Raw genomic sequence first — 22325 nt, 5'->3', positions numbered from 1 at the left:
GTTTTGGGGGTCAGTTTGGGGTTTGGGGGATCAGTTTGCGGTTTGGGGATCAGTTTGGGGTTTTGGGGGTCAGTTTGGGGTTTGGGGATCAGTTTGCGGTTTGAGGATCAGTTTGGGGTTTTGGGGGTCAGTTTGGGGTTTTGGGGATCAATTTGGGGTTTTGAGGATCAGTTTGGGGTTTTTGGGGTGGGTTTGGGGTTTTGTGGGTGGGTTTGGGGTTTTGGGGATCAGTTTGGGGTTTGGGGGATCAGTTTGGGGTTTGGGGATCAGTTTGCGGTTTGGGGATCAGTTTGGGGTTTTGGGGATCAGTTTGGGGTTTTGGGGATCAGTTTGGGGTTTTGGGGGTCAGTTTGGGGTTTGGGGATCAGTTTGGGGTTTTGGGGGTGGGTTTGGGGTTTTGTGGGTGGGTTTGGGGTTTTGGGGATCAGTTTGGGGTTTGGGGATCAGTTTGGGGTTGGGGTCAGTTTGGGGTTGGGGTCAATTTGGGATTGGGGTCAGTTTGGGGTTTTGGGGATCAGTTTGGGGTTGGGGTCAGTTTGGGGTTTGGGGATCAGTTTGGGGTTTGGGGATCAGTTTGGGGTTGGGGTCAGTTTGGGATTGGGGTCAGTTTGGGGTTGGGGTCAGTTTGGGATTGGGGTCAGTTTGGGGTTGGGGTCAGTTTGGGGTTTTGGGGGTCAGTTTGGGGTTGGGGTCAGTTTGGGATTGGGGTCAGTTTGGGGTTGGGGTCAGTTTGGGATTGGGGTCAGTTTGGGGTTGGGGTCAGTTTGGGGTTTTGGGGGTCAGTTTGGGGTTGGGGTCAGTTTGGGATTGGGGTCAGTTTGGGATTGGGGTCAGTTTGGGATTGGGGTCAGTTTGGGGTTGGGGTCAGTTTGGGATTGGGGTCAGTTTGGGGTTGGGGTCAGTTTGGGGTTTTGGGGGTCAGTTTGGGGTTGGGGTCAGTTTTGGGTTGGGGTCAGTTTGGGATTGGGGTCAGTTTGGGGTTTTGGGGGTCAGTTTGGGGTTGGGGTCAGTTTGGGGTTGGGGTCAGTTTGGGGTTTTGGGGGTCAGTTTGGGGTTGGGGTCAGTTTGGGAGATTGAATTGAAATATTTGAGCTGATTTGAGGATGTGTAATTCAGTTGAACTTGTTTTATTTCAGGCCTCAGATGCGGATGAAATGTCTCCCAGATCTTCTCAGGAGGTCAGTCTCTCCCTGTTCTCAACACTTTCACTGAACCATCACCGAGCGGCGGTTCCACAGGGAAACACAACCCCCCCACCCCCCGAGGTGATCAATCCTTAGCTGTACCTGACAATAACTATTCAACTGTGGACTGTATCACACCGTCCAAATCGAAGGCACGCACTTAAACACACACACGGAGTGATTGGATTGGATTGGATTTGATTTATTGTCACGTACTGAAGTGCAGTGAAAAGTATGTTCCTGCGGCCGAGGGACCGTACACAGTCCGTACAGAGTAGACAAAAGAATAATCAACAGAGAACACTGACAAATGGCACATCGACAAACAGTGATTGGTTACAGTGCGGAATTCAGGGGCCGGGATTCTCCGCTATCCGGCGGGTGGGGCGTACCGGCACTGAGGGGCGGTGTGACCCACTCCGGCGTCGGGCCGCTCGGAAGGTGCAGAATCCTCCGCACCTTCAGGGGCTAGGCCGGCCCCAGCGGGGTTAGCACCACGCCAACTGCCGTCATCAGGCCTCCGCCGGCCGGCTCAAGTTGGCACATGCGCGGGAGTGCCAGCGTGTTCTGGCGGGATCCCAGCGCATACGCAGGGGGTTCTTCTCCGCGCCGGCCATGGCGGACGTTTACAGAGGCCGGCGCGGAGGGAAAGAGTGCCCCAAGGCACAGGCCCGCCCACAGATCGGTGGGCCCCGATCGCGAGCCAGGCCACCGTGGGAGCCCCCCCCCGGGACCAGATACCATCACGTCCCCCCCGGGGACTCCGCACGCCGCCTGCAGAGCCAGGTCCCGCCGGTAAGGACCTTGTTTGATTTACGCCGGCGGGACTGGCCGAAAACGGGCGGCCACTCGGCCCATCACGGACCGGAGAATCGCCAGGGGGAGCTGTCCGGCGCGGCGCGATTCCCGCCCCAGCCGACAAACCGGCGCCAGAGAATCCGGCAGCCGGGCGGGATTCACGCCGCCCCCTACAGTGATTTTCCGGCCCGTCGGGGGGTTGGCAAATCCCGCCCAGGATGTTCAATTCACCTAACAGCCCATCTTTCGGGGCATGTGGGAGGAAACTGGTGCACCCAGAGGAAACCCACACAGACCCAGGGAAAACATGCAGACTCTGCACAGACAGTGATTCGAACCTGGGATCTTGGCGCTGTGAAGCAACAGTGATCACCACTGTGCTACTGTCCAAGAGACGGGGCGATACCTGACCTACATTTAGGGAACGATGCTGGGCAGATAATAGAGGTTTTACTGGGGAGCAATTCGGTGATAGTCACCATACTCGGTAAGATTTAGATTTAAGGTAGTTACGGAAAAGGACAAATATGGACCAGAAATAACGGGGGTGATTTTCCGGCTGTTCTTGCCAGTGGGACCATCCGGTTCCGGAGACGGTGAACCTCGCCTCGGATTTCCCGGAAAATCACCGCGGGGCCCACCTGGAAAATCACTGCGGGGCCCACCCGGAACATCACCGCGGGGGACACCCGGAACATCACCGCAGGGCCCACCCGGAAAATCACCGCGGGGGACACCCGGAACATCACCGCGGGGCCCACCCGGAAAATCACCGCGGGGGACACCCGGAAAATCACCGCGGGGCCCACCTGGAAAATCACTGCGGGGCCCACCCGGAACATCACCGCGGGGGACACCCGGAACATCACCGCAGGGCCCACCCGGAAAATCACCGCGGGGGACACCCGGAACATCACCGCGGGGCCCACCCGGAAAATCACCGCGGGGGACACCCGGAACATCACCGCGGGGCCCACCTGGAAAATCACCGCGGGGCCCACCTGGAAAATCACCACAGGGTTCACAAGGAAAATCACCACAGGGCCCACGTGGAAAATCACCACAGAGCCCACGTGGAAAATCACCCCAGGGCCCACGTGGAAAATCACCCCAGGACTCACGTGGAAAATCACCCCAGGGCCCACGTGGAAAATCACCACAGGGCCCACGTGGAAAATCACCACAGGGCCCACATGGAAAATCACCACAGGCCTCACACAGAAAATCACCACAGGGCCCACGTGGAAAATCACCACAGGGCCCACGTGGAAAATCACCACAGGGCACACATGGAAAATCACCCCAGGGCCCACGTGGAAAATCACCACAGGGCACACGTGGAAAATCACCACAGGGCCCACGTGGAAAATCACCACAGGGCCCACGTGGAAAATCACCACAGGGCCCACGTGGAAAATCACCCCAGGGCCCACGTGGAAAATCACCACAGGGCACACGTGGAAAATCACCACAGGGCCCACGTGGAAAATCACCACAGGGCCCACGTGGAAAATCACCACAGGGCCCACGTGGAAAATCACCCCAGGGCCCACGTGGAAAATCACCACAGGGCCCACGTGGAAAATCACCCCAGGACTCACGTGGAAAATCACCCCAGGGCCCACGTGGAAAATCACCACAGGGCCCACGTGGAAAATCACCACAGGGCCCACGTGGAAAATCACCACAGGGCCCACGTGGAAAATCACCCCAGGGCCCACGTAGAAAATCACCACAGGGCACACGTGGAAAATCACCACAGGGCCCACGTGGAAAATCACCACAGAGCCCACGTGGAAAATCACCCCAGGGCCCACGTGGAAAATCACCGCGGGGCCCACCTGGAAAATCACCACAGGGTTCACAAGGAAAATCACCACAGGGCCCACGTGGAAAATCACCACAGAGCCCACGTGGAAAATCACCCCAGGGCCCACGTGGAAAATCACCCCAGGACTCACGTGGAAAATCACCCCAGGGCCCACGTGGAAAATCACCACAGGGCCCACGTGGAAAATCACCACAGGGCCCACATGGAAAATCACCACAGGCCTCACACAGAAAATCACCACAGGGCCCACGTGGAAAATCACCACAGGGCCCACGTGGAAAATCACCACAGGGCACACATGGAAAATCACCCCAGGGCCCACGTGGAAAATCACCACAGGGCACACGTGGAAAATCACCACAGGGCCCACGTGGAAAATCACCACAGGGCCCACGTGGAAAATCACCACAGGGCCCACGTGGAAAATCACCACAGGGCCCACGTGGAAAATCACCCCAGGGCCCACGTGGAAAATCACCACAGGGCACACGTGGAAAATCACCACAGGGCCCACGTGGAAAATCACCACAGGGCCCACGTGGAAAATCACCACAGGGCCCACGTGGAAAATCACCCCAGGGCCCACGTGGAAAATCACCACAGGGCACACGTGGAAAATCACCACAGGGCCCACGTGGAAAATCACCACAGGGCCCACGTGGAAAATCACCACAGGGCTCACGTGGAAAATCACCCCAGAGCCCACGTGGAAAATCACCACAGGGCCCACGTGGAAAATCACCACAGGGTTCACACAGAAAATCACCACAGGGCCCACGTGGAAAATCACCCCAGGGCCCACGTGGAAAATCACCACAGGGCCCACGTGGAAAATCACCACAGGGCCCACGTGGAAAATCACCCCAGGGCCCACGTGGAAAATCACCCTAGGGCTCACGTGGAAAATCACTCCAGGGTCCACGTGGAAAATCACCACAGGGCCCACGTGGAAAATCACCACAGGACTCACACAGAAAATCACCACAGGGCCCACGTGGAAAATCACCCCAGGGCCCACGTGGAAAATCACCCAGGACCCACGTGGAAAATCACCCCAGGGCCCACGTGGAAAATCACCCCAGGGCCCACGTGGAAAATCACCCCAGGGCCAACGTGGAAAATCACCACAGGGCCCACGTGGAAAATCACCACAGGGCTCACACAGAAAATCACCACAGGGCCCACGTGGAAAATCACCACAGGGCCCACGTGGAAAATCACCACAGGGCCCACGTGGAAAATCACCCCAGGGCCCACGTGGAAAATCACCACAGGGCCCACGTGGAAAATCACCACAGGGCCCACGTGGAAAATCACCACAGGGCCCACGTAGAAAATCACCCCAGGGCCCACGTGGAAAATCACCCCAGGGCCCACGTGGAAAATCACCACAGGGCCCACGTGGAAAATCACCCCAGGGCCCACGTGGAAAATCACCACAGGGCCCACGTGGAAAATCACCCCAGGGCCCACGTGGAAAATCACCCCAGGGCCCACGTGGAAAATCACCACAGGGCCTACGTGGAAAATCACCACAGGGCTCACACAGAAAATCACCACAGGGCCCACGCGGAAAATCACCCCAGGGCCCACGTGGAAAATCACCACAGGGCCCACGTGGAAAATCACCACAGGGCCCACGTGGAAAATCACCACAGGGCTCACACAGAAAATCACCACAGGGCCCACGTGGAAAATCACCACAGGGCCCACGTGGAAAATCACCCCAGGGCCCACGTGGAAAATCACCACAGGGCCCACGTGGAAAATCACCCCAGGGCCCACGTGGAAAATCACCCCAGGGCCCACGTGGAAAATCACCCCAGGGCCCACGTGGAAAATCACCACAGGGCCCACGTGGAAAATCACCACAGGGCTCACACGGAAAATCACCCCAGGGCCCACGTGGAAAATCACCACAGGGCCCACGTGGAAAATCACCACAGGGCCCACGTGGAAAATCACCACAGGGCTCACACAGAAAATCACCACAGGGCCCACGTGGAAAATCACCACAGGGCCCACGTGGAAAATCACCACAGGGCCCACGTGGAAAATCACCACAGGGCTCACACAGAAAATCACCACAGGGCCCACGTGGAAAATCACCACAGGGCCCACGTGGAAAATCACCACAGGGCCCACATGGAAAATCACCACAGGGCTCACACAGAAAATCACCACAGGGCCCACGTGGAAAATCACCACAGGGCCCACGTGGAAAATCACCCCAGGGCCCACGTGGAAAATCACCACAGGGCACACGTGGAAAATCACCACAGGGCCCACGTGGAAAATCACCACAGGGCCCACGTGGAAAATCACCACAGGGCTCACGTGGAAAATCACCCCAGAGCCCACGTGGAAAATCACCACAGGGCCCACGTGGAAAATCACCACAGGGTTCACACAGAAAATCACCACAGGGCCCACGTGGAAAATCACCCCAGGGCCCACGTGGAAAATCACCACAGGGCCCACGTGGAAAATCACCACAGGGCCCACGTGGAAAATCACCCCAGGGCCCACGTGGAAAATCACCCTAGGGCTCACGTGGAAAATCACTCCAGGGTCCACGTGGAAAATCACCACAGGGCCCACGTGGAAAATCACCACAGGACTCACACAGAAAATCACCACAGGGCCCACGTGGAAAATCACCCCAGGGCCCACGTGGAAAATCACCCAGGGCCCACGTGGAAAATCACCCCAGGGCCCACGTGGAAAATCACCCCAGGGCCCACGTGGAAAATCACCCCAGGGCCAACGTGGAAAATCACCACAGGGCCCACGTGGAAAATCACCACAGGGCTCACACAGAAAATCACCACAGGGCCCACGTGGAAAATCACCACAGGGCCCACGTGGAAACTCACCACAGGGCCCACGTGGAAAATCACCCCAGGGCCCACGTGGAAAATCACCACAGGGCCCACGTGGAAAATCACCACAGGGCCCACGTAGAAAATCACCACAGGGCCCACGTGGAAAATCACCCCAGGGCCCACGTGGAAAATCACCCAGGACCCACGTGGAAAATCACCCCAGGGCCCACGTGGAAAATCACCCCAGGGCCCACGTGGAAAATCACCCCAGGGCCAACGTGGAAAATCACCACAGGGCCCACGTGGAAAATCACCACAGGGCTCACACAGAAAATCACCACAGGGCCCACGTGGAAAATCACCACAGGGCCCACGTGGAAAATCACCACAGGGCCCACGTGGAAAATCACCCCAGGGCCCACGTGGAAAATCACCACAGGGCCCACGTGGAAAATCACCACAGGGCCCACGTGGAAAATCACCACAGGGCCCACGTAGAAAATCACCCCAGGGCCCACGTGGAAAATCACCCCAGGGCCCACGTGGAAAATCACCACAGGGCCCACGTGGAAAATCACCCCAGGGCCCACGTGGAAAATCACCACAGGGCCCACGTGGAAAATCACCCCAGGGCCCACGTGGAAAATCACCCCAGGGCCCACGTGGAAAATCACCACAGGGCCTACGTGGAAAATCACCACAGGGCTCACACAGAAAATCACCACAGGGCCCACGCGGAAAATCACCCCAGGGCCCACGTGGAAAATCACCACAGGGCCCACGTGGAAAATCACCACAGGGCCCACGTGGAAAATCACCACAGGGCTCACACAGAAAATCACCACAGGGCCCACGTGGAAAATCACCACAGGGCCCACGTGGAAAATCACCCCAGGGCCCACGTGGAAAATCACCACAGGGCCCACGTGGAAAATCACCCCAGGGCCCACGTGGAAAATCACCCCAGGGCCCACGTGGAAAATCACCCCAGGGCCCACGTGGAAAATCACCACAGGGCCCACGTGGAAAATCACCACAGGGCTCACACGGAAAATCACCCCAGGGCCCACGTGGAAAATCACCACAGGGCCCACGTGGAAAATCACCACAGGGCCCACGTGGAAAATCACCACAGGGCTCACACAGAAAATCACCACAGGGCCCACGTGGAAAATCACCACAGGGCCCACGTGGAAAATCACCACAGGGCCCACGTGGAAAATCACCACAGGGCTCACACAGAAAATCACCACAGGGCCCACGTGGAAAATCACCACAGGGCCCACGTGGAAAATCACCACAGGGCCCACATGGAAAATCACCACAGGGCTCACACAGAAAATCACCACAGGGCCCACGTGGAAAATCACCACAGGGCCCACGTGGAAAATCACCCCAGGGCCCACGTGGAAAATCACCACAGGGCACACGTGGAAAATCACCACAGGGCCCACGTGGAAAATCACCACAGGGCCCACGTGGAAAATCACCACAGGGCTCACGTGGAAAATCACCCCAGAGCCCACGTGGAAAATCACCACAGGGCCCACGTGGAAAATCACCACAGGGTTCACACAGAAAATCACCACAGGGCCCACGTGGAAAATCACCCCAGGGCCCACGTGGAAAATCACCACAGGGCCCACGTGGAAAATCACCACAGGGCCCACGTGGAAAATCACCCCAGGGCCCACGTGGAAAATCACCCTAGGGCTCACGTGGAAAATCACTCCAGGGTCCACGTGGAAAATCACCACAGGGCCCACGTGGAAAATCACCACAGGACTCACACAGAAAATCACCACAGGGCCCACGTGGAAAATCACCCCAGGGCCCACGTGGAAAATCACCCAGGGCCCACGTGGAAAATCACCCCAGGGCCCACGTGGAAAATCACCCCAGGGCCCACGTGGAAAATCACCCCAGGGCCAACGTGGAAAATCACCACAGGGCCCACGTGGAAAATCACCACAGGGCTCACACAGAAAATCACCACAGGGCCCACGTGGAAAATCACCACAGGGCCCACGTGGAAACTCACCACAGGGCCCACGTGGAAAATCACCCCAGGGCCCACGTGGAAAATCACCACAGGGCCCACGTGGAAAATCACCACAGGGCCCACGTAGAAAATCACCACAGGGCCCACGTGGAAAATCACCCCAGGGCCCACGTGGAAAATCACCACAGGGCCCACGTGGAAAATCACCCCAGGGCCCACGTGGAAAATCACCACAGGGCCCACGTGGAAAATCACCCCAGGGCCCACGTGGAAAATCACCCCAGGGCCCACGTGGAAAATCACCACAGGGCCTACGTGGAAAATCACCACAGGGCTCACACAGAAAATCACCACAGGGCCCACGCGGAAAATCACCCCAGGGCCCACGTGGAAAATCACCACAGGGCCCACGTGGAAAATCACCACAGGGCCCACGTGGAAAATCACCACAGGGCTCACACAGAAAATCACCACAGGGCCCACGTGGAAAATCACCACAGGGCCCACGTGGAAAATCACCCCAGGGCCCACGTGGAAAATCACCACAGGGCCCACGTGGAAAATCACCCCAGGGCCCACGTGGAAAATCACCCCAGGGCCCACGTGGAAAATCACCCCAGGGCCCATGTGGAAAATCACCACAGGGCCCACGTGGAAAATCACCACAGGGCTCACACGGAAAATCACCCCAGGGCCCACGTGGAAAATCACCACAGGGCCCACGTGGAAAATCACCACAGGGCCCACGTGGAAAATCACCACAGGGCCCACGTGGAAAATCACCACAGGGCTCACACAGAAAATCACCACAGGGCCCACGTGGAAAATCACCACAGGGCTCACGTGGAAAATCACCACAGGGCTCACACAGAAAATCACCACAGGGCTCACGTGGAAAATCACCACAGGGCTCACACAGAAAATCACCACAGGGCCCACGTGGAAAATTCCTCCAACATTTGTGAATTGGGGGAAAGCTGATTTTAATAGAGGATAAAAGTGGATCTGGCCAAAGTGGAGGGGCAGCAACTCCTTGTAGGAAAATCCACCTCAGAGTGGTGGGAGACATTAAAAAGGAAATGCAGAGCGAGAGAGAGAGAGTGCAAAGGTAAAGGGTGGGACCAACAAATCCAGAGAAGCCTGGATGTCAAAGGATATAAAGGGCGCGATCCTCCGGCAGCTTGCCATTGTACAGGGTGGCCAGTGAAAGCCGGGAGACCCCGCTCCCGGGATCTACCCGGCTTCGAATGCCTCACGAGATTCAGCGCAACCTCACGAGACGTTGCAAGGGAAATCTTGCCCACAATGGGCGGGATCGCTTTTTAACCAATCTGCATATTAGAGCGAGGCAGTGTGCAGATTGCTGAGGTACCGGAGGCTTTGGGATTCAATCCCTTCGTCTAGGAGACCTTGGGCGAGCGCCGATTGGTGCTGGTCCCCACACACCGGGACCAGACGTAACAGTACTCGCGGGGATCGCCAAGGGGATTGGAGGCTGCGTGCCCTTTGGGCAGGGTGCTGCCCTGGGTGCCAGCCTGGCACTGCCAAGGTGGCGGTCTTGTGACTGGAAGTCCAGTGGTGTACCACAGGGATCTGTGCTGGGTCCCTTGCAGTTTGTGGTGTACATTAATGATCTAGACATGAAAGTAGGAGGTATGATCAGCAAGTTTGCAGATGACATGAAAACTGGTAGTGTGGTAAATAGCGAGGAGGAAAGATGGCAGGACAATATAAACGGGCTGCTCAGATAGACAGAACAGTGGCAAATGGAATTTAACCCTGGAAAGTGTGAGGTGATGCATTTCGGGAGGACTATCAAGGCAAGGGAATAGACAATGAACAGCAGAACGCGAGGAAATACAGAGGACCAGAGGGACCTTGGGGTGCATATCCATAGGTCCCTGACAGGTAAGGTGGTTAAGGAGGCCTATGGGATACTTGTCTTTATTAGCTGAGCACAGTAAGAATTCTTACAACACCAGGTGAAGGAGCAGCGCTCCGAAAGCTAGTGATTTGAAACAAACCTGTTGGACTTTAACCTGGTTTGTAAGACTTCTTACTGTGCCCACCCCAGTCCAACGCCGGCATCTCCACATCATGGCTGAGGCACCGAATATAAGAGCAAGGAGGTTATGATGGGGCTGTATAAAACGCAGGTTAGGCCACAGCTAGAGAACTGTGTGCAGTTCTGGTCACCACACTATAGGAGGAATGAGATTGCATTAGAGAGGGTGTAGAGGAGATTCACCAAGCTGTTGCCTGGGCTGCAGCGTTTCCGCTATGAAGAGAGGCTGGACAGGCTGAGGCTGTTTTCCTTGGAGCAGAGAAGGCTGAGGGGGACGTGATTGAGGTGTATAAACTACGAGGGACATAGATAGGGGGCGCGAATCCCCCAGCCCCGCGCCAGGCCGCTGTACGAGGCTGGGCCGCCGATTCTCCGGCCCGGATGGACCGAGCGGCCGCGTGGGAAAAGCAGAGTCCCGCCGGAGCCGTCCACACACCTGGTCGCTGCCGGCAGGAACTCTGCGCAAAGGGTCGGGGGGCGGCCTGTAGGGGAGGAGGGGGGCTCCGTCCCCGGGGGGGGGGGGGGCCTCTGATGGGGTCTGGCCCGCGATCGGGGCCCACCGATCGGAGGGCCGGCCTCTTCCCACCCCCCAGGCCTACTTTGTTGCGCTTCCAGCCACAGAACCCCCGCGCCATGTTGCGTCGGGAGCGCCGCGTTCCGTTAAGCCACCGCGCAGGCGCCTGTTAGCGCGTCACCAGGAAGGCTGAACTGCTGCAGCGCCGTGCGAGCCCCCGGTGGGGGACAGAATCGCTAGTGCCCGTGACGCTTCGCTCCGTCGGGAAACGGGACGGCGTTCACGACGGCACGGGCGTTCTGTCCCGCGATCGGAGAATCACGCCCGGCGTCAATAGGAAGAAACAAAGGGGCAGCACGGTAGCATTGTGGATAGCACAATTGCTTCACAGCTCCAGGGTCCCAGGTTCGATTCCCGGCTTGGGTCACTGTCTGTGCGGAGTCTGCACGTCCTCCCCGTGTCTGCGCGGGTTTCCTCCGGGTGCTCCGGTTTCCTCCCACAGTCCAAAGATGTGCGGGTTTGGTGGATTGGCCATGATAAATTGCCCTTAGTGTCCAAAATTGCCCTTAGTGTTGGGTGGGGCTACTGGGTTGTGGGGATAGGGTGTGGTGTTGACCTTGGGTAGGGTGCTCTTTCCAAGAGCGGGAGCAGACTCGATGGGCCGAATGGCCTCCTTCTGCACTGTAAATTCTATGATCTATGAAACCATTCCCCTTGGTGGAGGGGTCAATGACCAGGGGGCAGAGATTTCAAGTCGGGGCAGGAGGTTTGGAGGGGATTTGAGGAAAGACGTCTTCACCCAGACGGGGGTGGGAATCTGGGACTCGCTGCCCGAAAGGATGATCGAGGCGGGAACCCTCACAACTTTTAAGAAGCATTTAGATAAGCATTTGAAACACTGCAGCAGACACGCAACGGACCGGGCGCTGGGAAGTGGGGTGAGAAGAGATCGGTGCTTGATGGCTGCTGCAGGTATGATGGTGATAATCTTTATTGTCACAAGTAGGCTCACATTAACACTACAATGAAGTTACTGTGGAAATCCCCGCGTCGTTTAGGTTTTTTGCGAGTGTCGGCCCCCGCTGTTGTTTCAGGAATGTTAAACCGTTGAACTGTAAACTGTGAAAATTACAAATACTTCAATAAAATATTTTCTGAAAAAAAGAACACACTCCGGCGGCTGCTCGGGGACACGGAGGGAGAATTCAGAATGTCCAATTCACCAATTCTTTCGGGACTTGTGGGAGGAAACCGGGGCACCCGGAGGGAACCCACGCAGACACGGGGAGAGCGTGCAGACTCCGCACAGACAGCGACCCAAGTGGGAATCAAACCCAGGTCCCTGCCGCTGTGCAGCAACAGTGCTAACCACTGTGCTACCGTGCCGCCCTTTGACGTGATGGACCGAAGGGTCTCTATCTGTGCTGTAAATATTTTGTGCCTCTCTGACTCAATGTGTGATTAGCTCAGTGAACGAGGGCCAGAGGGTAGATTCCAAAACTCAACAGAACAAAACACTGCGTTTCACATGGAGGCAGAATGGATTTTTATTGTGAGGCTCAGAGCTGTTTATTGTTAGGAGTGAGATTGTGCGGGGCAGCACGGTGGCCCAGTGGTTAGCACTGCTGCCTCACGGCGCCAAGGACCCAGGTTCGATCCCGGCCCTGGGTCACTGTCCGTGTGGAGTTTGTACATTCTCCCCGTGACTGCTGGGTCTCAACCCCACAACCCAAAAAGTTCTGCAGGAGAGGCGAATTGGCCACGCTAAGTTGCCCCCTAATTGGAAAACAAATAATAGGAGTGAGATTGTGCTGACAGGCCCTAACCCACCCTGACACACTCCCTCTCTGATCAGATCACTGTTACAGGAATCCAGGATGGCGAGCAGGGGTCTGCAGAACGTGAGTATCAGCAACCTTTATTTTTCAATCTAATCTACTCCGGATAGACCGTGGCTCAGCAACTCACCGATACAAACACCGATACAGAGACGTGAGCACAAAATCCAGCCGGACGCTCCCAGTGCAGTACTGAGGGAGTGCCGCACTGTCAGAGGGTCAGTACTGAGGGAGTGCCGCACTGCCAGAGGGTCAGTACTGAGGGAGTGCCGCACTGTCAGAGGGTCAGTACTGAGGGAGTGCCGCACTGTCAGAGGGTCAGTACTGAGGGAGTGCTGCACTGTCAGAGGGTCAGTACTGAGGGAGTGCCGCACTGTCAGAGGGTCAGTACTGAGGGAGTGCCGCACTGTCAGAGGGTCAGTACTGAGGGAGTGCTGCACTGTCAGAGGGTCAGTACTGAGGGAGTGCCGCACTGTCAGAGGGTCAGTACTGAGGGAGCGCCGCACTGTCAGTGGGTCAGTGCTGAGGGAGTGCTGCACTGTCAGAGGGTCAGTACTGAGGGAGTGCCGCACTGTCAGAGGGTCAGTACTGAGGGAGTGCTGCACTGTCAGAGGGTCAGTACTGAGGGAGTGCCGCACTGTCAGAGGGTCAGTACTGAGGGAGTGCCGCACTGTCAGAGGGTCAGTACTGAGGGAGCGCCGCACTGTCAGCGAGTCAGTACTGAGGGAGTGCTGCACTGTCAGAGGGTCAGTACTGAGTGAGTGCCGCACTGTCAGAGGGTCAGTACTGAGGGAGTGCTGCACTGTCAGAGGGTCAGTACTGAGGGAGTGCCGCACTGTCAGAGGGTCAGTACTGAGGGAGTGCCGCACTGTCAGAGGGTCAGTACTGAGGGAGTGCTGCACTGTCAGAGGGTCAGTACTGAGGGAGCGCCGCACTGTCAGTGGGTCAGTGCTGAGGGAGTGCTGCACTGTCAGAGGGTCAGTACTGAGGGGGTGCCGCACTGTCAGAGGGTCAGTACTGAGGGAGTGCCGCACTGTCAGAGGGTCAGTACTGAGGGAGTGCCGCACTATCAGAGGGTCAGTACTGAGGGAGTGCCGCACTGTCAGAGGGTCAGTACTGAGGGAGTGCCGCACTGTCAGAGGGTCAGTACTGAGGGAGTGCCGCACTGTCAGAGGGTCAGTACTGAGGGAGTGCTGCACTGTCAGAGAGTCAGTACTGAGGGAGTGCCGCACTGTCAGAGGGTCAGTACTGAGGGTGTGAATGAGGGAGGGGGTTGTGGCAAGGTGTGTGTGTGGGGATTTGGGTGTGCGATATGGTTCTGAGTCTGAGTGGCAGGGGCAGTGGGTCTGTGAGAGGGGCAGTGGGAGGGGGGCTGTGGGAGGGGCAGTGTGAGGGGGTCAGTGGGAGGGGGGCTGTGGGAGGGGCAGTGGGGGGCAGTGGGAGGGAGGGGCAGTGGGACAGGCAGTGGGGGGGCAGTGGGAGGGGGGGCAGTGGGGGGGGGCAGTGGGAGGGGGGCAGTGGGAGGGGGGACAGTGGGAGGGGGGACAGTGGGAGGGGGGCAGTGGGAGGGAGGGGCAGTGGGGCAGGCAGTGGGGGGGCAGTGGGAGGGGGCAGTGGGAGGGGGCAGTGGGGGGGCAGTGGGAGGGGGGGCAGTGGGAGGGGGGGGCAGTGGGAGGGGGGCAGTGGGAGGGGGGGCAGTGGGAGGGGGGCAGTGGGAGGGGGGGCAGTGGGAGGGGGGCAGTGGGAGGGGGCAGTGGGAGGGGGCAGTGGGAGGGGGGGCAGTGGGACAGGCAGTGGGGGGGGGGGGCAGTGGGACAGGCAGTGGGGGGGGGGGGCAGTGGGGCACTGTGCCTGTTTCCGATGTGTCTAAAGCAAGTGTTTCTCTTTCAGAAAGTTGGACTGTGAGCTCCCAGAGCGCTCAGGAACTGGGCACCAATCAGCTCTCAGCATCTGACAGACACACCGCCCTGAAGACAGTGAGTTACTGAATGTTTCCTGACCCTGTTCGTCACCACATCCCACTCCCACACTCCTCAATCCTCCAACCTGTGCTGTCAGGAGACAGCATTGATTCTGTGACATGAGGGGCTGAATGACCTCCTCCTGCGACTAATACTCTCCCATTGAGCACAGCTTTGCTGGGTACATTTCTATGTTTCCGAGTGTTTTAATATATTTGTAAGTTCGATACCTTTCCTTTTGAGATATTTTTTCCATTTCTCTCACTCCTTCGGTTAAAAGAAAATTTCAGGATGTGGCCTTCGCTGGTTATGCCCAGCATTCATTACCCTTCCCTAGTTGCCCTTGAGGTGGCGGTAGTGAGCTGCCTTCGTGAACCGCTGCAGTCCCTGTGGTGTAGGTACACCCTCAGTGCTGTTAGGGAGGGAGTTCCGAGATTGTGTCCCAGCGACAGTGAAGGAACGGCCGATATATTTCCCAGTCAGGGTGGTGAGTGACTCGGAGCGGAACCTCCAGGTGGTGGGGTTCCCGGGTATCTGCTGCTCTTGTTCTGGGTTTGGAAGGTGCTGTCGAAGGAGCCCCGGTGAGTTGCCGCAGATCATTGATCAATCTTCACCCCTGTGGAAAGTGAGTGTTGACAGGATAGTTGTCCCCAGGGTCAGTTGGAGGCCATTTCATCCCTCAAACTTGTTCCTTCATTCAAGTCGATCAGGCCTGATGTTCCAATCCCAGCTGATGTTACTACCTGATCAGGTCCCAGAGTGGAACCCTGGGTCCGAAAACCAGAATTTTTACTTTTTTTGTAAAACATGGATGAATAAAGTCATGGGGCTGCCAATTAGCTTTTCATAACAAAAAACATTTCTTAAACGTGACACGTTTGACTAGAATACAACAATCCTTCACTCCCGTTCATCTTCACAAATGTAGATTTAAATGGTGACACAGGTTACAAAATAAATTTTATGTTGTGATGTTCTCAGTAAATACACAGTCCCCGTAAACCAACAGGCCAACTGTGGTCAGACACACCCCACTCTGAAACCACGTGCTGGATGCCACCGAATTGATGTGTTTCTCCTCAAATCCCCCCCCAATGATTATTACACTATCAGCCAATTGGCTGTTTAGCACAGGGCTAAATCGCCGGCTTTGGAAGCAAACCAAGGCAGGCCAGCAGCATGGTTCGATTCCCCGAACAGGCGCCGGAATGTGGCAACTAGGGGCTTTTCACAGTAACTTCATTTGAAGCCTACTTGTGACAATAAGCGATTTATTTCATTTCATTTCATTTGGTGTCCGGTTTCCACATGACTGTTGTTAAGTAATGGGTTAAGAGACATTCCAATTACTTGTCTCATTTATGTTAAGTATCCAATAATTGACACTGATGTGTAAAGAGGCTTCAGGTGGCCTTTGTGTCAGGTGATGTGAAGGTAGAGTTTTGTGCAGAGTCTGTCAATGGGAAATAAAGGGGTTTGTAAAAAGGAGCAGTACCTTTCACTCTTTATACAACAGCAGCTAAATGTCTAACAACTGTATCTGAACTCCACTTTTCGAACAGACCCGCCTTAGAATCTTCTTTCAAAAACTGCTTCCTCTCAGCCTTTCCCTGCAAGGATCCACCTCCAGGATTTACAACTCTCCTTTCATTATTCCTTTGCCACGAGCTTTCAATCTTTCACATAATCGCTCAGTACTCAGTCCCTAACAGAATACTATTGCTCCAAAAACTGGAATAAGGACACCAACACTATGATTGCTTCAGACATCGTCTGCAGGATCCTCCGCTTTGCCGGCAGTGCACCCATACTCACGGGTTTCCTGACAGCTGCCGGAACAGAGGAATCCGCTGCCGGTGGGGGTGCGCCGTGCCGGAAAACGGGGCTGGCGGGACGGAGAGTCCTGCCCCTGGCTTTTCTCAGCTGATTTCACCCAGTCAGACGTTTCACCTTCAGTGAGCAGAACCCTGTTCAAATTCCAGTTCCTGTTTTCCTTCAATCTTCTTGAAAACTTCTCTTCATTCTCTAGTTTCTAGAACTAGCTGTCTTTTAATTTCTGGGACTAACCTTCTTCTGTATTATTCCATTCTGTGGTTTCCGTGCTTCTCGAGAGACTGAGAGCTGCCTTCTCTCTCAGACTCGAGGGGCAGGAGGGGGGGCAGTGGGAGGGGGGGCGTTGGGAGGAAGTAGGAGCGGCTGTGGGAAGGGCAGTGGGAGGGACTGTTGAGGGGCTATTGAGGGGCTGTGGGAAGGCAGTGGGTGGGGCTGTGGGAAGGGCAGTGCGGGGGGGGGCAGTGGGGGTGGGCTGGGGGGGGCAGCGGGAGGGGGGCAGTGTGGGGGGGGGGGTAGTGGGGGGGGTATCTCCCGCCAAGCACAATCAAGAAACCTTTTTTTGCTCTGGGAGTTTGGGGATTGCAGAGGTTGTTGGGGGGGGGGGGGTGCAGGGAGAGGGTGTGGGTGCGAAGTGAGGAGGTGGGTGTGAGGGGAGAGAGGTTCGAGGGGAGGGGGTGTGAGGGGATGCGAGGGGATGGTTGGGTGTGAGGGTCGGTGTGTGAGGGGAGGGGGTGCAAGGGGAGGGGAGGGGAGGGGAGGGGAGGGGGTGCGAGGCGAGGGGAGGGGAGGGGGTGCGAGGGGAGGGGAGGGGGTGAGGGGAGGGGAGGGGGTGCGAGGGGAGGGGGTGCGAGGGGAGGTGAGGGGGTGCGAGGGGAGGGGAGGGGGTGCGAGGGGAGGGGAGGGGAGAGGGTGAGGGGAAGGGAGGGGGGTGAGGGGAGGAGGTGAGGGGATGGGGTGCGAGGGGATGGGGTGCGAGGGGAGGGGGTGCGAGGGGAGGGGAGGGGGTGAGGGGAGGGGTGGGGAGGGGGTGCGAGGGGAGGGGGTGCGAGGGGAGGGGGTGCGAGGGGAGGGGGTGCGAGGGGAGGGGGTGCGAGGGGAGGGGAGGGGGTGCGAGGGGAGGGGGTGCGAGGGGAGGAGGGGGTGCGAGTGGAGGGGGTGCGAGGGGAGGGGGTGCGAGGGGAGGGGGTGCGAGGGGAGGGGGTGCGAGGGGAGGGGGGTGAGGGGAGGGGGGGGAGGGGGTGAGGGGAGGGGGGTGAGGGGAGAGGGTGAGGGCAGGGGGTGAGGGCAGGGGGTGCGAGGGGAGGGGAGGGGGTGCGAGGGGAGGGGAGGGGGGGGAGGGGGGGGAGGGGAGGGGAGGGGAGGGGAGGGGAGGGGGTGCGAGGGGAGGGGAGGGGGTGCGAGTGGAGGGGAGGGGGTGCAAGGGGAGGGGAGGGGGTGCGAGGGGAGGGGGTGCGAGGGGAGGGGGTGAGGGGAGGGGGGTGAGGGGAGGGGGGTGAGGGGAGGGGGGTGAGGGGAGGGGGTGAGTGGAGGGGGGTGAGGGGAGGGGGTGAGTGGAGGGGGGTGAGGGGAGGGGCTGAGGGGAGGGGGTGAGGGGAGGGGGTGCGAGGGGAGGGGGTGCGAGGGGAGGGGAGGGGGTGCGAGGGGAGAGGGAGGGGGTGAGGGGAGAGGGAGGGGGTGAGGGGAGAGGGAGGGGGTGAGGGGAGGGGGGGTGAGGGGAGGGGGGTGAGGGGAGGGGGTGAGGGTGAGGGGAGGGGGGTGAGGGGAGGGGGTGAGGGGAGGGGGGTGAGGGGAGGGGGGTGAGGGGAGGGGAGGGGGGTGAGGGGAGGGGGTGAGGGGAGGGGGTGAGGGGAGGGGGTGCGAGGGGAGGGGGTGCGAGGGGAGGGGTGCGAGGGGAGGGGAGGGGGTGAGGGGAGGGGGTGAGGGGAGGGGGTGAGGGGGGTGAGGGGAGGGGGGAGGGGGGTGAGGGGAGGGGGTGAGGGGAGGGGGTGAGGGGAGGGGGTGCGAGGGGAGGGGGTGAGGGGAGGGGGTGAGGGGAGGGGGTGAGGGGAGGGGGTGAGGGGTGGGGGTGCGAGGGGAGGGGAGAGGAGGGGGGGAGGAGAGGGGGGTGAGGAGAGGGGGGGTGAGGGGAGGGGGGTGAGGGGAGGGGAGGGGGGGGAGGGGGGTGAGGGGAGGGGAGGGGGGTGAGGGGAGGGAGGGGAGGGGGGTGAGGGGAGGGAGGGGAGGGGGGTGAGGGGAGGGGGGTGAGGGGAGGGGGTGAGGCGAGGGGGTGAGGCGAGGGGGTGAGGGGAGGGGGTGAGGGGAGGGGGTGAGGGGAGGGGTGAGGGGAGGGGGTGAGGTATGGGGGTGCGAGGGGAGGGGAGAGGAGGGGGGGAGGGGAGGAGAGGGGGGTGAGGGGAGGGGGGGTGAGGGGAGGGGGTGAGGGAGGGGTGAGGGGAGGGGGTGAGGGGAGGGGGTGAGGGAGGGTTGTGATGGAGGGGGGTGAGGGGAGGGGGTGAGGGGAGGGGGTGAGGGGAGGGGGTGAGGGGAGGAGGGTGAGGGGAGGGGGTGAGGGGAGGGTGTGAGGGGAGGGGGTGAGCGGAGGGGGTGAGCGGAGGGGGTGAGGGGAGGGGGTGAGGGGAGGGGGTGAGGGGAGGGGGTGAGGGGAGGGGGGTGTGGGGAGGGGGGTGAGGGGAGGGGGGTGAGGGGAGGGGGTGAGGGGAGGGGGTGAGGGGAGGGGGTGAGCGGAGGGGGTGAGGGGAGGAGGGGGTGCGAGGGGAGGGGGTGAGGGGAGGGGGTGAGGGGAGGGGGTGAGGGGAGGGGGTGAGGGGAGGAGGGGGTGCGAGGGGAGGGGGTGTGAGGGGAGGGGAGGGGGTGAGGGGAGGGGGGTGAGGGGAGGGGGCGAGGGGAGGGGGGTGAGGGGAGGGGGGTGAGGGGAGGGGGGGTGAGGGGAGGGGAGGGGGTGAGGGGAGGGGGTGAGGGGAGGGGGTGAGGGGAGGGAGTGAGGGGAGGGGAGGGGGTGAGGGGAGGGGAGGGGGTGAGGGGAGGGGGGTGAGGGGAGGGGGGTGAGGGGGTGAGGGGGAGGGGAGAGGGTGAGGGGAGGGGGGTGAGGGGAGGGGGGTGAGGGGGTGAGGGGAGGGGAGGGGGTGAGCGGAGGGGGTGAGGGGAGGGGGGTGAGGGGAGGGGAGGGGGTGAGCGGAGGGGGTGAGGGGAGGGGGGTGAGGGGAGGGGGGTGAGGGGAGGGGGGTGAGGCGAGGGGGGTGCGAGGGGAGGGGTGCGAGGGGAGGGGGTGAGGGGAGGGGGGTGAGGGGAGGGGAGGGGGGTGAGGGGAGGGGGGTGAGGGGAGGGGGGGAGGGGAGGGGGGGGAGGGGAGGGGGTGAGGGGAGGGGGTGAGGGGAGGGGGTGAGGGGAGGGGTGAGGGGAGGGGGTGAGGGGTGGGGGTGCGAGGGGAGGGGCGGAGAGGGGGTGAGGGAGGGGAGGGGGGTGAGGGGAGGGGGGGTGAGGGGAGGGGGTGAGGGAAGGGGGTGAGGGGAGGGGGTGAGGTGTGGGGGTGCGAGGGGAGGGGAGAGGAGGGGGGGAGGGGAGGAGAGGGGGGTGAGGGGAGGGGGTGAGGGGAGGGGGTGAGGGGAGGGGGTGAGGGGAGGGGGGTGAGGGGAGGGGGGGAGGGGAGTGGGGGAGGGGGGGAGGGGAGGGGGGTGTGGGGAGGGGGGTGAGGGGAGGGGGGTGAGGGGAGGGGGTGAGCGGAGGGGGTGAGGGGAGGGGGTGAGGGGAGGGGGTGAGGGGAGGAGGGGGTGCGAGGGGAGGGGGTGTGAGGGGAGGGGGTGTGAGGGGAGGGGAGGGGGTGAGGGGAGGGGGTGAGGGGATGGGGTGAGGGGAGGGGGTGAGGGGAGGGGGTGAGGGGAGGGGGTGAGGGGAGGGGGTGAGGGGAGGGGGGTGAGGGGAGGGGGGGAGGGGTGAGGGGAGGGGAGGGGGTGAGGGGAGGGGGTGAGGGGAGGGGGTGAGGGGAGGGGGGTGAGGGGAGGGGGGTGAGGGGAGGGGGTGAGGGGAGGGGGTGAGGGGAGGAGGGGGTGCGAGGGGAGGGGGTGAGGGGAGGGGGTGAGGGGAGGGGGGTGAGGGGAGGGGGTTAGGGGAGGGGGCGAGGGGAGGGGGCGAGGGGAGGGGGCGAGGGGAGGGGGCGAGGGGAGGGGGTGAGGGGAGGGGGGTGAGGGGAGGGGGCAATGCTGCAGGAAGAGGTGGGGATGTAACTCCGCAGCCTGGGGTTGTGCTGTGTGCCCTGACTTGTGACCCCGTTCATCTCTTCAGCAGTGTCCTCCCCTTGCTGAGGAGCATTTGGATGTGAAGAACAGCCGATGGAGAATGAAGAAAAGTTTTGAAGATTACAGAAGGTATTTAACTCAACTCAATATTCTGCTGTGAAAAATAAAAATACATTTTGCAGTATCTTATACACATGTTCAACTTTTACTCTGTCCGTCTGCATCTCTGTCCCTATGGTGTCTACCTTTTCTGTCTGCCTGTCTCCCCATCCGTCTGTCTCTCTCCCTGTCCGTCTGCCTGTCTCTCTGACTGTCTCGCCCCGTCTCTCTCTGTCTGTCTGTCTACCTTTCGGCCTTTCTCCCTGTCCGTCTGCTGTCTGTGTCTCTCCCTGTCCGTCTCTCTCGCTGTCTGTCTCTCCCCCTGTCCATCTGCTTCTCTCTCTGTCCGTCTGCCTGTCTGTCTCTCTGTGTGTCTGTCTCTCTCTCCCTGACCGGTGTGTCTTTCCCTGTCTATCTGCATTTCTGACTCTCTGTGTCTGTCTCTCTCTCTTTCTGCCTGTCTGTCTCTCTCCCTGTCCATCTGTGTCTTTCCCTGTCTGTCTGCCTGCCAGTCTCTCCCTCTCCCTGCCAGTCTCTCTTTCTCCCTGCCTATCGGTCTGTCTCACTATCTGTCTATCCATATGACTGTCTATTGGGATAGGAAGGGATTTAAACCTCTTCAGTAAATCCTGCAACTAAAATCATTTTCTTGTCTCTTAAAACACTTCTTGACCAGGAAACGTGCAATCCGGCTGAACAAACAGGAGAAGGAATGGAAGCAGGAAAACTGGGAGAACACGACTGGGAGTGAGAATTCCGATACCGACTTCTCGGACAGGGATGGGAAGAGCGAGATCAGGAGATGATCCCCTCATTCCATGGAGACTCAGGAACTGCCAAGGCTCCAGCTCTGCACCAAACCTATCACCATCACAGAGTGTTACGGACAGGAGGGGGTTAATTTAAGCGGCACTAAATTTTCTGCTCGTCACCCATCTGTAAACAAAAAGTTGTTTTGATTTATTTCTCTCTTTTCAAGTATTTCCTAGCCCCTCAGTTTTTACACGATCACAGCTTCTATCAATAACCCCACAGAAAACTCGAGATAGGATGAACTCAAATGGTTAGTTTATTGGCACACACTCAAAAGGCAGGAGAAGGTTCACAACATCGCCTTCACAATCCGACTCAGTAAAGAGAATA

General features: G+C 59.4%; 1 protein-coding gene across 3 annotated transcripts in view; it reads left to right on the top strand.

The window, feature by feature from the left end:
* The window catches only part of card9 (caspase recruitment domain family, member 9), an 83872-nt gene extending 61755 nt beyond the window's left edge, over nucleotides 1-22117 (top strand). For 2 of the 3 annotated variants that reach the window (XM_072488874.1, XM_072488875.1), the window contains exons 9-13: nucleotides 1137-1178; nucleotides 13075-13120; nucleotides 14948-15033; nucleotides 21130-21212; nucleotides 21859-22117. In XM_072488874.1, coding sequence (XP_072344975.1) covers nucleotides 1137-1178; nucleotides 13075-13120; nucleotides 14948-15033; nucleotides 21130-21212; nucleotides 21859-21988 — 387 coding nt within the window. In that variant the 3' untranslated portion in view covers nucleotides 21989-22117. The remainder of the gene's footprint in view (nucleotides 1-1136; nucleotides 1179-13074; nucleotides 13121-14947; nucleotides 15034-21129; nucleotides 21213-21858) is intronic. The other variant, XM_072488876.1, reaches the window with a different exon arrangement.
* Nucleotides 22118-22325: the final 208 nt, after the last annotated feature.

Source organism: Scyliorhinus torazame, chromosome 22, assembly GCF_047496885.1.
Source record: "Scyliorhinus torazame isolate Kashiwa2021f chromosome 22, sScyTor2.1, whole genome shotgun sequence".
In the NCBI taxonomy this organism is placed as follows: Eukaryota; Metazoa; Chordata; class Chondrichthyes; order Carcharhiniformes; family Scyliorhinidae; genus Scyliorhinus; species Scyliorhinus torazame.
Note: the sequence above shows the minus strand (reverse complement) of the source record. Positions and strands in the feature narration are given on the sequence as shown.